The sequence below is a fragment of the Hyperolius riggenbachi genome, chromosome 9 (assembly GCF_040937935.1).
Source record: "Hyperolius riggenbachi isolate aHypRig1 chromosome 9, aHypRig1.pri, whole genome shotgun sequence".
Lineage (NCBI taxonomy): Eukaryota > Metazoa > Chordata > Amphibia > Anura > Hyperoliidae > Hyperolius > Hyperolius riggenbachi.
In genome coordinates, this window is record NC_090654.1 from 116,118,243 (window position 1) to 116,135,426 (window position 17,184).

The window sequence follows — 17,184 nt, forward strand, 5'->3', positions numbered from 1 at the left end:
ACAAAAATTGCATCCTGTTTTTTATCATCCTACAAGTTCCAAAAGCTATTCTAATGTGTTGTGGCTTACTGCAGCACTTTATACTATCACTGTCTCTGTAATAAATCAATGTATCTTTCCCCTGTCAGACTTGTCGGCCTGTGTCTGGAAGGCTGCCAAGTTCTTCAGTGTTGTGGTTCTGCTATGAACTCCCCCTTTCAGGCCCCCTCTGCACACTGCCTGTGTGTTATTTAGATTAGAGCAGCTTCTCTCTTCTCTCTTATCTTTTACAAGCTGGATAAATCGTCCTCTGAGCTGGCTGGGCTTTCACATACTGAGGAATTACAAACAAGGGCAAAGCTGTTTGCAGGAAGAAAAGAGCAGCCTGAAACTTCAGTGCATGGGGGAAAGAAACACACAAAGGATCTCTTGAGATGCAAAAGGAAGGGTGTATACAGTCTGCTTGTGTATGGATGTATTTTTCTATGTGTGGACATACTGTACATCAACCTACTTCCTGTTTTGTTGGCCATTTTGTTTGTTTACAAACAAACTTTTTAAAACTGTTTTTAACCACTTTTAATGCGGCGAGGAGCGGCGAAATTGTGACAGAGGGTAATAGGAGATGTCCCCTAACGCACTGGTATGTTTACTTTTGAGCGATTTTAACAATACAGATTCTCTTTAAGGACCAGCGCTGTTTTTTCAGATCTGTGCTGGGTGGGCTCTACAGCCCCCAGCACAGATCAAATGACAGGCAGAGCGACCAGATCGCCCCCCTTTTTTCCCCACTAGGGGGATGATGTGCTGGGGGGGGGGGGGGTCTGATCGCTCCTGCATGCTGTGAGTGGCGGGGGGGGGGGGGGCACCTCAAAGCCCCCTCCACCGCAAGATTCCCCCTCTCCCTCTTCTCTCTCCCTGCCCGAGAGATCGGAGGCTGCACAGGAACGGATCTGTCCTGTGCAGCCTTTAACAGGCTCCCCGCTGTCATGTGACAGCGATCCACCGGCTGCTGATTGGCCAGGGATCGCTGATCTACTACAACGCTGCTACTGTAGCAGCGTTGTAAAAATGTAAACAAAGTGGATTATTTCCGCTTGTGTTTACATTTAGCCTGCGAGCTGCGATCGGCAGCCCGCAGGCTATTCACGGAGCCCCCCGCCGTGAAATGACAGGAAACAGCCGCTCGCGCAAGCGGCTGTTTCCTGATTAATTAGACTGCAGCCGGCGACGCAGATCTGCGTCGCTGGTCCTGCAGCTACGACTTTGCCGACGCGCGTTATGAGTGCGCGGTCGGCAAGTGGTTAAGGACATTAAAAGGAGGTGAAATTCATTTGTGTGCTGAGTTGAAGGGCTGTGCAGCACGCTAACACAGCTGCACAGCCCTATGTTATGAAAAATGGCCTGGTCACTAGGGGGGTGTAAGCCTGAGGTCCTGAAGTGGTTAACAAGGAACTTATCCAATGACAGTTACTTTTGAGGATTTCATGGAGATGTGACTTTGCACAGTCTCTACACTTAGGTTAAAGTGATCCTGAGCTGAAGCTTGGGTACAAAATCAGATACTTACCTTTAAGAGAGGGAAGCCCCAGGGTCCTATTGAGGCTACTCCATTGTCCCCAGTCACTGAGCGTGGCCCTGGAAGATTAGCGACAATGCATTGTCCCTAATCACATCCGGCCCGCGCAGCTCCTCTTCCTGGTTCAAGTGCGAAAAATAGCCGACTGAGCCCACCAGCACATGCACAGTAGCACGGAACTTCGGGCTCCATACCACTGCGCATGCTCAGATGGGCTTGCATGGCCATTGCACGCGCTTAAACCAGGAAGAGGAGCTGTGCGGCACCGATGTGAAGAGGGGATACGCTCAGCAATGGGGGGCTTGTTACAACAAGGGAAGCCTCATTAGGATCCTGAGGCTTCCCTCACTAAATAGTAAGTAGCAAGTTTGGAAACCGAGCTTCAGCTCGGGTTCACTTTAAGTACAATTAAGTACAATCCCGCAGCGCCGAAGCAAGAAGAACTATTGGCTCAGTTGTGATGACGTCACTCATGCATACTTTTTTTGCTTGTATATCAAATCAAAATTTCGCAAAAATTTTTGCTTGCATTGCAAAGCACTCTTAAACCAAGTTACTCTCAATCCAAGTTTTTACAGTATCTGCTTGGAGAGTAGCAGAGAACAGCAAATTCAGGGATCAGGTTTAGCAGTCAGTGAAGGGTCCATTCTCACTATGGTGATCAGCAGGCGATTCCTTTTTGTAAAGCGCTAGTGCTATTCTAACCCTATGGCAGTGATTTCACTGCGGCGATTGGTGCTGATCACGGGCAATTAGCGCCAATCGAAAAATGTGTTACCTGCAGCATTTTGCCGCAATTCTGGAGCGAACGCAATACAGTGCTTAACCAGTTCGCATTCAGTCGTTTTTCACTTTATGCATCCGAGCAATGTTCACCTCCCATTCATTAGCCTATAACTTTATTACTACTTATCACAATGAACTGATCTATATCTTATTTTTTCCGCCACCAATTAGGCTTTCTTTGGGGGGTACATTTTACTAAGAGCCACTTTACTGTAAATGCATTTTAAAAGGAAGAATAAGAAAAAAAACGGCAAAAAATCATTATTTCTCACTTTTCGGCAATTATAGTTTTAAAATAAAACATGCCTCCATATTTAAAACTCACGTATTGTATATGCCCATTTGTCCCGGTTATTACACCGTTTAAATTATGACCCTATCATAATGTATGGCGACAATATTTTATTTGGAAATAACAGTGCATTTTTTCCGTTTTGCATTCATCACTATTTGCAAGCTTATAATAAAAAAAAAAATTGAAATATTTCATCTTTACATAGATATTTAAAAAGTTTAGACCCTTAGGTAAATATTTGTGTTTTTTGTTTTTTTTAATTGTAATGTTTTTTTTTTTTTTTTTAATTAAACATTTTATGTGGGTATTTTTGGGAGGGTGGGATTTAAATTGTATTTTTTTGAGTAAATATGTGTATTTTTATTTTTATTTAACATTTAGCTGTAGTTTACTTTCTGGCCACAAGATGGCAGTCATGAGTTTGTTTACAACACGTACGTTTGTAACACGTACGCTTAGAGCGACGTAGGGGAAATAGGAAGCAGAAAAAGCTAGGCTTCTGAGAGAAGCTGTCGCTTTTTCTGCGGGGGAGAGGAATCAGTGATCGGGCACCGTTGCCCGATTCACTGATTCGCTGGCTAACAAACCGCGGGCCGGGAGCGCGCGTGCACGCGCGCGATCGGCCGCGGGAACGCGCAGAAGCGCACATGGCTTCCTGGACGTGAGTTTCACGTCCAGGAATGTCAAATAGTTAATAAAGCGTTGATTGTGATCGCTTTGAATCATGGAAGTGTACAGTAATTTTAACCGTGCTAATCACTGTAAAATCACTTGTGCAAAACGGTAGCGCTAAGAGCTACCGTTTTGCAATTGTAAGTGGGAATGGGCCCGAAGCATTTGAAACAATATGAATCAATGAATCATGGGAACAGCTGGACCGAAACACTAGGGAAAGCAAATCATGTGGAGCTATAAACTACACATGGTTTAACAAAGCAGGAGATTTGGGTTCACAGCTTGATCAATATATTGGGCGCAGCCACAGACCATAATGGGCTCTATTCACAAAACTGCTCATAAATTACTTATTTATCACCCAATTGATAAAAATAACCTTTCAGCACATTTACAAGCCAAATAGTCACTCAAAAGTAAGTTGTTCCTGATTAACTTCATTTTAACCTCCTTGGCGGTAATCCCGAGCTGAGCTCGGGGTATGCCGCCGGAGGTCGCCGCTCAGGCCCTGCTGGGCCGATTTTCGTTCTGAAAAAAGCAGCACACGCAGCCGGCATTTTGCCAGCCGCGTGTGCTGCCCGATCGCCGCTGCTCCGCGGCGATCTGCCGCGTGCAGCGGCGAAAGAGGGTCCCCCCAGCCGCCCGAGCCCAGCGCAGCCGGAACAAACAGTTCCGGCCGGCGCTAGGGGCTGGATCGGGCGGCTCTGACGTCAGGACGTCGACTGACGTCCATGACGTCACTCCGCTCGTCGCCATGGCGACGAGGAAAGTGAAACAAGATAGGCCGCTCATTGCGGCCTATCTTGTTACTTTCGATTGCCGGAGGCGATCGAAAGTACGCTTCCGGAGCGCCCTCTAGTGGGCTTTCATGCAGCCAACTTTCAGTTGGCTGCATGAAATATTTTTTTTTTAATTTAAAAAAAACCACATTGCAGCCTCCCTGGCAAAATAAATAAACCGCCAGGGAGGTTAATATTACTTTTCTTACCTATATTATATTTTTGTTCTTTGGAAGCTTAAAAAAAAGTAACATAGATAAGGTGAAAACAGGTGAAAAAGCTTTGTGAATCATGCCCAGTGTAGCTTGTATCTTGGCTATCATATAGCTGAACTCAAGATATGCAGTGCTGCCCATTATTAATACCCCTGGCAAATTTTGACTTAAAGTTACCGTACTTTTATTCAACCAGCAAGTAATTTTTTGACAGGAAATGACATTGGTGTCTCCCAAAAGATAAGACAATGTACAAGAGGAACTATTGTGGAAAAAAAACATTTCTCGGGTTTTATTTACATTTAAGCATAAAGTGTCCAGCCCAAAATGATTCATACCCTTCTCAATAATCAATAGAAAATCCTTATTAGCTATTACAGCAACCACTTCCTATAATTGCAGACCAGCTTTTTGCATGTCTCCACAGGTATTTTTGCCCATTCATCGCTAGCAATGAACTCGAAATCTTTCAGGTTGGAGGGTCTTCTTGCCATCACCCTGATCTTTAGCTCCTTCCACTGATTCTCAATTGGATTCAAGTCAGGACTCTGGCTGGGCTACTCAAAAACGTTAATGTGGTTGTCTGCTAACCATTCAGGTTCAGGGAGGGGATTAAAAAAATAAAAATAAATTTCCACTTACCTGGGGCTTCCTCCAGCCCGTGGCAGGCAGGAGGTGCCCTCGCCGCCGCTCCGCAGGCTCCCGGTGGTCTCCAGTGCCCTCGCCGACCTGGCCAGGCCGGCTGCCAGGTCGGGCTCTTCTGCGCTCCATTTCCTGGCACTTCTGCGTCCCACGCCGGCGCGCTGACGTCATCGGACGTCCCCCGAGCTGTACTGCGCATGCCGGCGTGGGACGCTAAGTTCATGTACATTTGGCCCCACCCATGGCCATGCCCACTCACTGCATGGCCACGCCCATTTTTAATATACCCTCACCTAGTGCCCACAGGTGCCCCGATCTCCAAGGACCCTAGGAACGCCCCTGCCTGTAGTTAAGTTACCTCCTCTGTAGTTATTTTCACACAGTTAATTAACAGACTGTTTTTAAACTTTAGAATTAGGCTACTTGCACAACAAGACGTTGCGTTAGGTGCTACGTTAAGGTCGCATAACGTGCACCTAACGCAAGGCCTGGTGCTCTTCGATGTGGACGTCAGCGTGAGCCGCGTTGTGCAGCTCACTCTGGCGTCCGTGATGCGTACTCTTGGACGCATGCGGCATCACGTGGTCCCGCCGGCCAATCGCCGCACAGAGCGGCTGCACCAGGAAGTAAACACTGCACGTCACAACGTGCAGTGAATATTAATTAGCCATGTGCCTGGCCGCTCTCCGCTCCTCCCCAACATGACTGCGCATTAGGGCTGTGGAGTCGGAGTCGGAGTCGTGGAGTCGGAGAGTCGGGCAATTTTGGGTGCCTGGAGTCGGAGTCGGGAAAAAATGCACCGACTCCGACTCCTAATGAATTTGTAACTGTAATTAAAATAGAAAATATGATAAAATGTTCTATTTCTCAGATAATAGTCATTAAAAATAATGTATATATACAGTATATATACAGTAATAGCTGTGCTTTGTCCACAAAAATGAAATAAACCAATCAAAATTAGTTACTTGTGCTGCTTCAATAAAGCAGTTCCCGTATTTTTAAGGTCAGATATACATATCTGATTGTGACTGTATATATGATGTGTACACAGGAATCTCTTATATATACCGCACTAAATAACATCTATGCTGTAAGTATAAAGCCTGATGTGTAGCTGTGTCACTAATAGAGATGGTCAATGAGATGGAAATAATTCCGCATTGATGCTGATTTATGCAAATGTATGCACTCCCTTTGCTGATGAAATCAAATAATTTGATATGTTATTAAAATTTGGTTTGGTGACTACAAATTAAAGGGTAACTGAGACGGATGAAAAGTAAAGTTTTATACATACCTGGGGCTTCCTCCAGCCCCCTTCAGGCTAATCAGTCCCTCGCTGTCCTCCACCACCCGGATCTTCTGCTATGAGTCCTGGTAATTCAGCCAGTCAGCGCTGTCCGGCCGCATGCCGCTCCCACAGCCAGGAACATTTTGCACCTGCGCAATAGTGCTGCACAGGTGTAGTATGCTCCTGGCAGCGGAGTGTGTGCATGCGCACTACGCCTGACTGGCTCAAGTACCTGGACTCATAGCAGAAGATCCAGGTGGTGGAGGAGGACAACGAGGGACTGATTATTCTGAAGGCGGCTGGAGGAAGCCCCAGGTATGTATAAAACTTTAATTTCATCTGTCTCAGGTTTACTTTGTTACACAGTAGTACTATACTCTACATATGCACTCCCCACAGAGCTGCAGGGAATCCACTGAGAATGCTGTGCACATTGAACACAGAGGTGTTGTCTGTTTACAATCTCCTCATTCCCCTGCAGAGTACCTGTACATGTACCCACACTTACATTGCCTAGGGCCTGATAGATGTTCTTTGTTCCGGTTTGTACCTTTTACAAGTACTCTTACCAAGGACTAGTTTTAGTCTAAAAGGGAATAAATATAGTAGTCTACATATCCTTCTCACTTCAGTTGTCTTGTAAAATTCCTAAGCGTTGGCAGTTAAGAGACGAATTTCATGTTACATACTTTTAATCAACAAAATTGTAATATGCAAATTAGAGGAGTCGGAGTCGTGGAGTCGGAGGAATCCTAAACTGAGGAGTCGGAGTGGGAATCGGTGGATTTTCGGACCGACTCCACAGCCCTGTGTGCAAACAGTGTAACGCGGCTTAAGCCGCTGTAACGCCGTACCATGCTGCACTTTCGGAAGAACGTGCAGCGTTACATGTAACGCAACGTGGGCAGTGTGAACAGCCCACTTGTGTTACATTGCTGTGCGTTGGGGGAGCATTACAGGCTGCACTAACGTGCGCCTGTAACGTCTTAGTGTGTAAGCAGCCTTAGAATTGAAGAGTTAACTTTAGGTCTGCCTGAGGTAAAAGGTTTCCTGAATACTACATTAAAGACAGGAGATAAGCTTAGTGAATTGAGGCCAATGTTACCAACAGCTGGGCTTCGGGAAAACACAGCATTTCTATCGCAGCTGTGAAAATGTTTATGAATTAGCACACCGAATGCAGCATTTTACCGCCCATATTTTTTTTACCGCACATACTTATATGAATGATATTGAATGCCACCAGCAGAGCCCAGATTCATCAGGATGGCCTTGGTGGTGATCCTTGGATTCGTTATCACCTCTCTCACTATCCTCCTGGCCAGCACAGGTGTCACTTTTGGCTTTCAACCATGTTCTCTGAGATTTTCCACAGTACAGAACATCTTGTATTTTTTAATAATACTTTGCACTGTAGCCAATGGTACTGTAAAACATTTAGAAATGGCCTTGTGGCCCTTTCCTGACTTGTGAGCAGCCACAATGCGCAGCCGCAGGTCCTCACCGAGCTCCTTTGTCTTAACCATGACTGTCCACAAACCAACTGCAGAGAGCTGCTGTTTTTCACCTGATGAGTTGATTAAAACAGCTGTTCCCAATTAATCAGGGTAATTAGGATGCTTTAGAACAGCTTGGACTATTTGGAATGGTATAGAACTTTGGATTTTTCCACAGACTGTGACAGTTTGTGAAGGGTATGAATAATTTTGGACTAGACACTTTTTGCTCAAATTTAAATAAAAACCTGATAAATGTTTTGGTACTTATCCGTTAGCCGGGCGCATCCGGCAGGTGGCGCTGTTGATCTTCCCCCTCCTCCCCAAAAAAAACCAAAAAGGTATTTTTGTGCCTCAGGTAGTATGGGGAGCTAGAGATATCCCCCAGTATTAGGTAACCCACAGTATAGGTACCCCTTGTGTGGGTAGCCAGAAGGGCCCCAGTAAAGGTAGTCAGATTAGCTCATCCTAAAGTATAGGTAGCAGATTAGTCCTCCAATATGCAGAGTAGTAAGTGAGCAGAGCACTGGAAGGAAGTGACATACTACTCAGTGGCTCCACCGATAATCTACTTTTCTGCTTTTGTTCAGGTCTCTATGATTACAGCACCTCTCTCATCACATAACCTCGTAAGGAGAGAGGGTGCAGTAGTCATGGATACAAGGGCGCTATGAGGAAAGTAGATCTTGCACTGCCATGTACCACTGTTGTACCTTTTAATGATGATCAAATAACCGGTTCAGCACCGCAGTGCCGAAAATCTCATGCATCCGAGCAACGTTCACATCCCATTCATTCGCCTATAACTTTATTGCTACTTATCACAATTAATAGATCTATATCTTGTTTTTTTCCGCCACTAGTAGTACATTTTGCTAAGAATTATTTTTTTCTAAATCCATTTTAACAGGAAGATTAAGAAAGAAATGAAAAAAATTCATTATTTCTCAGTTTTTGGCCATTATAGTTTGAAATTAATATACGCTACCGTAATTAAAACCCATGTATTTTATTTGCCAATCTGTCCCAGTTATTAACCCGTTTAAAGGGGAACTTCAGCCTAAACAAACATACTGTCATTAAGTTACATTAGTTATGTTAATTAGAATAGATAGGTAATATAATCTCTTACCGACCCCGTTTTAAAAGAACAGACAAATGTTTGTGATTCATGGGGGCTGCCATCTTTGTCATGGGGGCAGCCATCTTTTTGGTTGAAAGGAGGTGACAGGGAGCATGAGACACAGTTCTAACTGTCCTGTGTCCTGATATCCCCTCCCAGCTGCACACACTAGGCTTCAAATGTCAAATTCAAAATGTAAAAAAAAAAAAAAATTGCACCAAAACAGCAGAACGAGAACAACTTCAGAAATCCCATCATGCTTTGCACAGCATTAGGGGAAAAATGCCTGGGCAGTTTTTTTCTGTGCAGCTAAAAATGAGGCTGGTATAAGAGAAAAAAAGTTCTGATGCTGTGAAACAGTTAAAGAAACACCAGACCTTTCCAGTGCTGCTGAGTCAATTTTTAGTCTGGAGGTTCACTTTAAACGATGTCCCTATCACAATTTATGGTGCCGATATTTCATTTAGAAATAAAGGTGCGTTTTTTCAATTTGCGTCCATCACTATTTATAAGCTTAGAATTTTAAATAATATAATAACATACTCTCTTGACATGCATATTTAAAAAGTTTAGACCCTTGGGTAACTATTTATGTTGTTTTTGTTTGTTTGTATTTTTTTTTTAAATAAAAAATGTATGTGGGTAATTTTTGGTGTGTGAGGGAAACTGCTTATTTTATATGTAAAATATTATAATTGTTTAATCTAAAATGTATGTGGGTGCAGTTTACTATTTGGCCACAAGATGGCCACAGTGAAAAAAGTCCTGGATACGAACGATCTCGCATCCAGGAACTTAAAAACAGGTGAGAAGTTTCCTGGGGGCAGAAAAACCGCGCTCTCTGGATAGAAAGTGTTGTTATTTCTGCAGGGAAGTTAGATCGGTGAATGGGAATTATATTCCCATTCACTGATCGGGGGGCTAGTGGTGGGCGGCAGGTGCGCGCGCGGGAGCACGCCTGATCGCGCGCACCATGCGGCGGGAGCAGCAGTGCCTATCTGGACGAGGAAGCTCGTCCAGATAGGCCGAACTGGATAAAGATATGGATTATTAATACGATGAAGGAATGTGGACAACTTTGCTTCATATGGTCGTTTGGAGTGGTGTTCCTGTCTCTTGCCCTCTTCTACACACAGAACAGCTATATGTCGTGAGGTGGAGCAGCTTCTTTTTCTTTTTCCACAGAGGGCGCAGTAGTCATAGATACAAGGGCACTATGAGAAAAGTAGATCATAGGTGGAGCCAGGACAGGTATACTTCCCTCCAGCACTCCACTCCAGGGGTTAGTACTGTAGTAATCATTACCCCATGTATGAAAGGCAGCAAACATTACTTTACATAGGAAATGCAGTAGAAGTTACTCCTCATATGAATGCGGCACGTGTTAGCCCACAAATAAATTGTGTCACGCGTTAAAATGCGGCATGCATTAGCTCACATATATAATGTAACACGTTAGCACACATTTAAAATGCAGCACACAGTACCTGCTGCACCGAGCAGTGGTTTGCAGTTTGAAGTTCCAGGTCAGGGAGGCGGAGCACTGCACCCAATAGCAGGAGCAAGACAGAGGAACGTCACTAGTTCCCGACATAAGAAGCAACAGCAGCAAAGAGGAGTGACAGCCAGGGGAACAGGTATGGGGGTGGGCCTATTTGTGCAGCCGCAGCATTGTCTGTGTCTGCAGCTATAGCTGTACTTTCTATTACACTGATGCAGCTGGTCCTGATCTTTTGAGGAGGCAGTACAGAGGAAAAAGCCCCCCCTGCAGCAGACTCCTTTATCATCGGAAAAAAACATTGCCCCCCCCCCCCCCCCCCCCATTGACTACGGGTCCCATAGCACCCACTATGGCTGCTATGGTGATCCCTAAGCCACTGTCTGTAACATCACTGATGTCTTAACTATCATAAATAGTTTACAGAGGGCTGTCCAACTGACAGCCCACGGGCCGCACTCGGACTATTTTTTCTGTCAGTCCACCTCCTATGGCAGGCCCACCCCTTGTCTCCGCCCCCTGAAGCCAGGACATGGATGCTCTTTCCCCTCCAGCCAAAAAATCCAGTGCTAGGCACACCCCCTACACATAAAGTTGGACAACACTGGTTTACCGCATGATTCAGCACCCAAATCACTTGGTGCTGCTTTTCTTTTTTGTTTAAACACATAATGGCCACTATACACATTAAAATGTCCTGTTTGTCCCCGTTGACAGCGACAGGATGTTTTACTGCGTTGCTTGCCGCTGCCGCAGTCCACACCAGTTATTACATAAGCCAGAAGCTGCCACTTGAGTGGAAAAGATGGTGCATCTTGTAGGGGCCAATCTCCCACACATGGTGCATCTCATACGCCTGTCCCTGGCAGTCACACAAGTCTGCAAGCAGCCCACCTGGAGTCTAGGGACTGTGGAAAATTTTTCAACCCATGTAGCATACCTCCCAACATTTTGAGATGAGAAAAAGGGACACTTAAGCCACGCCCATGCCACACCCCTGATCACGCCCCCACCATGCCCTAGTCATGCATACCATAAAGATTTCATAAGAAAAATATGTTTTATAATTCAAACCTTTCTATCCTGGTTCATTTTCCTTCATAGTTACATTGTAATATTAGTAATATATCAATTTAAAGGATGGGAATAAAGTTTAGAGTCAATCAAACACATTTTTAGTATAGCAATATAAATATTTATATAGAAAGAGGGACAAAGTCCTGAAAGAGGGACAAAGTCCTGAAAGAGGGACAAATGAGGGGGAAAGAGGGACAGGGCTCCCAAAAAGGGACTGTCCCTCCGAAAGAGGGACAGTTGGGAGCTATGATGTAGTACCTCATCTTGCTGCTCACATGCAGTCTTTACATCGGTGAGAAAGCAGTTTTTTTTCCTACAGACCCTCATGCAGGCAAGTCTGTGCTCTGTATCATGCTGTGTACACTTACCAGCTTCCCTCACTCTGTAATTGCACTTTTTATTTCCCTCAGCCAGCCTAGTACTTCAAAAACCTGAATGCACCAGGCACTGCACTGCTACTCGTCCTAAATCATTAAGAGGCAGCCTGGGGGTGAATCTCCCCTGGAAATAATAAATCACTTTATTTACTGGGGGTTGGCAACTCTGTTCCACACTCACCTGCACACCCACATTAGTCTTCGCGACAGCCGTATATAAACAGTGAAGAACGCAATTGGTTGGTTGCTAAGATAGCTTCCTGAGGACGTCTCCTTTTCCCCCTAACAACCAAGCCGTTCCGCCTTCTATTCAAAGACGTACTGTACAAATGGCTGCTGCTGCTGAGGATTGACAGAGGAGACATCCTATCAGCTTCCACTATGAGGTGCTGTGATAAGTGGAGGTTAGACAAACCCAGAGAAGGGCGGAAGTGCCAGAGAGAAGAAAAAGAGGGTGAGTTGTAGGTTGAGCTGGGCTGTATGTAGTGGGGTGGCCATAGACTGGTACAGTGTGTTTATCTCAGCGTTGTGTTTATGGGAGGGCGAAGCACAGTCTAATATTGAGCTGGACAGTAGATGCATGGCTTCTGTGTGAACAGATTGTGACAGCTTTGTAATGCTAGCAACACCCGAGGCAGTCATTTAGGGCAGCTATTCTTAATATTACTACTGAATGCGTTGTGAAATGTAATTCTCTTGCTCTGCATTGAGACTGAATATGGACTGTACAGTATAATAAGATTTGGAGGCTTGCTTTCTGCAGGGTCGGTAGAAAAAAAAATTGCCTGCTCTCTCACTATTGTAAAGACTGCATATGGACCAGCTTGGGCTAGATAAGGTATTGCACAGATTGAAAAAAATGTTGACAGTCCCTTGACTCCAGGAGGGCTGCTTGCAGCTTGTGTGAGAGATTGGCAGGGACATGAGTCATATTACAGGATGTGGGAATGCTATACAGATAAGCTTTCTGCTCCATCTCAAGCTATTCTCAGTCTCTCCACTCCTCTTCCCTCCCTCATTCCCCTTTGTTTCCCCCTTCCCTTAGTGCTGGCTGTCTGTGTCTTCTTGTCATCCAGGAAATAAAACAATCCTGGCGAGGTAAATCTTTTTCCTTCCCTTTTAGGCCCGGTTCACACTTGCGGTGGCCCTCCGGAATCGCCGTGCCGGAGCCGCACCGCCTGCAGAACGGACGGAACGGACGCACGGCATAGCAATTAAAGCCTATGCGTCCGTTCACATGGGTCCGTTCTGCAGAACCGGAGCCGGACCGGATCCGGGCCGGATCCGGCCTCCGTTCCAACATGCGCTATTTTTTCATCCGGCCCCTCCGGCAGCCGTATCCGGGGCGGAGCCGGACTGCACCATCCGGCCAATACAAACAAATGGGAACCGGAGGCCGCACAACACACTGGCTGAGAAATCCGGATGTTCTACCCCACTTCCTATGCGGATTTTTGCGGCGATATTGGCTGGGGACACATGGGCAAGCATTTTGGAGTGGAGCAGCACGAGCTGGAGGTGTTGGCAGGATGTTGGCAGCATGTCGGAGGTGGAGGTGAGTGCTAAACAGCAGAGGGCCTGATTCCACAGGTCCCTCTTCTGCTGACCTCCCAGACCCCAACATTTTTTTTTTTTTTACGTTAACTTTGCCAAACGGATCCGGATCGCATCCTGATTACCACCTGATGCAACCTGACCGGATCCGGATCCGGTCAGGTCATCCGGTCCGTTTGGCAAACAACCGCTAATGTGAACCGGGCCTTAGCCTTTCGCCCCTTTCTCTAGATGGTGTAATGGCCCAAGATTTAAACCCAGATCTCATGTGTCTACATGGCACAGACTAACCAGCAAGCTCATGGTGACCCAGAACTCATTGGGGTGTGTAAGGGACTACAATGGTCCTAAAAGCCCCCTTACTAAGATGTTAAGAAAAACAAAAGTTTGCTTACCTAAAACAGAAAGAATTTGCGATAATTCAGGTTGGAGTGAGCTCGAGATGTCTCCCAGGCACCACTGCTGAATATATGCAAATTAACCATTGTACCCTTAGAAGCTAAACACACCTCCAGAACCGCTGGAATGCAATGATGTGTCAGCTTGTTAATATGTACAGAGCCATAATAATCCAACATGCATACAGACTGTTTCGGATTGTTTGATCCTCATCAGTGCATGGCATGGATTAATTTGGCTCTATGGAGTAGTGTTGTCCGGATCATGAACGATTCGGATCTTTGATCCGAATCTATTTTATGAGTCGATCATCCGAATCATCAAAATGAGTGATTCGGATTGCAAAAGGGGCGGGGTCAGGAGCGACACGCCCCCTCTCAGCGGGCAGCGGGGTCCTGGAAGCAGAGCAGGGATGGATCGCTGAGTTGGAGGGGAGCCAGCCTTGCAGCCACAGGTAGTTGAGAGAGAGGGGACATGGGTGCCACTGCCAGATATGTGTAGAGCACACATACTGGCTATAATGTGCTGCTCATTACAGGCTGTCTGTTCCGTAGTGCTGCACAGTGAACACATGGGAAACTTTTGGCTCAGCACAGCTCAGTAACTTTGCAGACAGTGTGATTGAAAGGCAATATAATCCTCCTGCACTCAGCACTAAACAGCTGCACTTATCTTCTGGGAATGCTTTCTTTCACTGTGCGACCTTTTCTTTTAAAGTGTACAGATGAACATATAGGTGAAATATATGTAAAGCATATGACTTCAGCATGTGGGTATTACGTGCAAACATTTCTGCTCTCTGCTCGTCCCTCCTCCCTTCTCTGTCCACTCCCTGCCCTCTGTCCATCTTCTCACCTTCTCTGTGTGTCCACTCCCTCCCCTTCTCCTGTCCACAGACCTGTCCTGCTGTTCATTTCACACCCGAATGCTTCCGGTAGTAAAATGATCCGAGATTCGGATCAAAGAACCAGATCTCTTCAATGATCTGATTCGAATCATCCGGATCATTGAAAAGATCCGAACTTCCCATCTCTACTATGGAGTAGGGCTTGTAAATCCGAGAGGCACAGACTAACCAGCAAGCTCATGGTGACCCAGAACTCATTGGGGTGTGTAAGGGACTACAATGGTCCTAAAAGCCCCCTTACTAAGATGTTAAGAAAAACAAAAGTTTGCTTTCCTAAAACAGAAAGAATTTGCGATAATTCAGGTTGGAGTGAGCTCGAGATGTCTCCCAGGCACCACTGCTGAATATATGCAAATTAACCATTGTACCCTTAGAAGCTAAACACACCTCCAGTAAGGGGGCTTTTAGGACCATTGTAGTCCCTTACACACCCCAATGAGTTCTGGGTCACCATGAGCTTGCTGGTTAGTCTGTGCCTCTCGGATTTACAAGCCCTACTCCATAGAGCCAAATTAATCCATGCCATGCACTGATGAGGATCAAACAATCCGAAACAGTCTGTATGCATGTTGGATTATTATGGCTCTGTACATATTAACAAGCTGACACATCATTGCATTCCAGCGGTTCTGGAGGTGTGTCTACATGAGATCTGGGTTTAAATCTTGGTTCTTCCTGTTCAGTAAGCCAAGCACCTATTCAGCAAAGGAGTCCTTGGGCTAGACTCCCTTTAAGTGTACCCACGGTGGGGGGAGGGAGGGGGGAAAGATGGGACACAGAGGCAAGCCTCTGTGACCCCCCCCCCCCCCGTGCTGTTCTCTGCCTCCCCCAACTGCTGCTCTATCACCCCCCCCCCCAAGATTGGTAACATGCGATTGTCGCCAATTTCGAGGGGAAGGGAGTGGAGGTATTGCCTACTTAAAGGCTCACTGGGTGAGTTCTTGCAGGCCTTCCCCAGCTGTCATTGGGCAGCTCTGTCTCTCCCTGGCCGCTCCCCCGCCTCCCTGCACGCTGCTCTGTGTGTAAGACACACAGAGCTGCTTTTCTAGCATCGTGACCCCTGGGGTCACGAAAACTAAAGTAATGGATGGCAAACCACTGGAGTGGTGGGGAGTACAGCTACCTGATACGCCCAGCCCCCTGGATCAGGTAGCATTGCTTTTTTTTTTTTTACATTTTAATCCCCACCTTGGGATAACTTTAATTGAGGCGTTTACCCACCATGTGGTTTTCCCGAACGCCGATTTGCTTGAGTGATGTAGTCGTTTCTGTGATCTCGCGACGTGGGTACAGCCGTGTCATTACGCGAGCAACTTTTAGCGACGCGCTGATAATGACAGTCATGGTGGAATTGGATTTTTAAGATCCCCGACAACTCCACACAAAGTACCGCGGTCGTTTGACTTCCTGTTCGTGTCCATCGTGTAACATCAGGTGACTTTGCAAGCAAGAAAAGGAATTGCCACACACTCGTCGTCAAGGGGACGTCACTGGACTGGTGGTTAATACATAGCTTAATAACGCCTACGGAGTGAGCCACTGCCTGAGCGCGCTTTGAGTCCGCCAGGAGAAAAGCGCAATATAAATGTTCTTTGTCTTGTCTTTCCCCTTTTTTTTCTCCTCTGTCACTTTCTACTTTGCACCCCCCCATCTTACCCTCACAATTTAATCACCCCAATCTTGCTATTAGTAACCCTAACCTAAAGCTGGCAATACATGCATACATTTTTACCAACAGATTCTTTCACTATCATCGAATCTGCTGATTATCGACCAGCCACATCGATGGTAATTTCAAACGATCTGTGCAAAATGTAGCGTTAAGCAGCATTTACTGCAGCTTAACGCTAGGGCAATAAAAGTCCATGGGGTCATATCACACTACATGCGACACGGAGTGCTGCATACCTACATTACCATGCCGCGGACTGAAGGTAATGTAAGTCTATAGCGATGCGTGGTTTTTAAAATGACCGCTGCAAGTTTTGTGTCGTGCATGCGTGGAAGCATATTTTAGCAGTATGCTTTCGCGCAGATCATTGATTAAGCCACAGTAAGTGAGTGTCACTTCCTGCTTGGCTTGCTGCCTTACGAGGACTACCTCACTTTTGGCGGTCCCTCTCCTAACCTTAGTGCTAATTTCCCCTAACCTCCTCCATGTTAGATACTTTGACCTAACTAGAACTCATTATTATTATTATTATTATTTATTGTATTTATGAAGCGCCAACCTATTACGCAGCGCTGGACATTAATTTAGGTTACAGACAATATTTAGGGGTGACAAACAGCAATATGACAATACAGGAATACAAGAAAACCAGATCACACAGCACAGTATGAGTACAAGGTAATGCTTAGTCAGTGACTGGAGGGGAGCATGGAGATTAGGCAAGTTAGGTTCACTCAAATGCATAGCATGGGTGCACAGTAATGGAGGTGCATGATCCGGTAGGACACAAAAGGAGGAGGACCCTGCCCAAAGGCTTACAATCTAGAGGGAGAGGTA

The 17,184-nt window shown here is 45.9% G+C and overlaps 2 protein-coding genes across 4 annotated transcripts in view; one reads left to right on the forward strand and one right to left on the reverse strand.

Moving 5' to 3' along the window:
- The window catches only part of LOC137532644 (protein-L-isoaspartate(D-aspartate) O-methyltransferase-like), a 100,376-nt gene extending 88,249 nt beyond the window's left edge, over window positions 1-12,127 (reverse strand). Inside the window, exon 1 of the mRNA XM_068253386.1 lies at window positions 11,997-12,127. Coding sequence (XP_068109487.1) covers window positions 11,997-12,010 — 14 coding nt within the window. The 5' untranslated portion in view covers window positions 12,011-12,127. The remainder of the gene's footprint in view (window positions 1-11,996) is intronic.
- CCDC32 (coiled-coil domain containing 32) overlaps window positions 12,104-17,184 on the forward strand; it is a 44,457-nt gene continuing 39,376 nt past the window's right edge. The window contains exon 1 of one of the 3 annotated variants that reach the window (XM_068253391.1): window positions 12,104-12,269. In XM_068253391.1, the coding sequence (XP_068109492.1) occupies window positions 12,197-12,269 (73 nt within the window). In that variant the 5' untranslated portion in view covers window positions 12,104-12,196. The remainder of the gene's footprint in view (window positions 12,270-17,184) is intronic. The other 2 variants (XM_068253392.1, XM_068253389.1) reach the window with 2 other exon arrangements.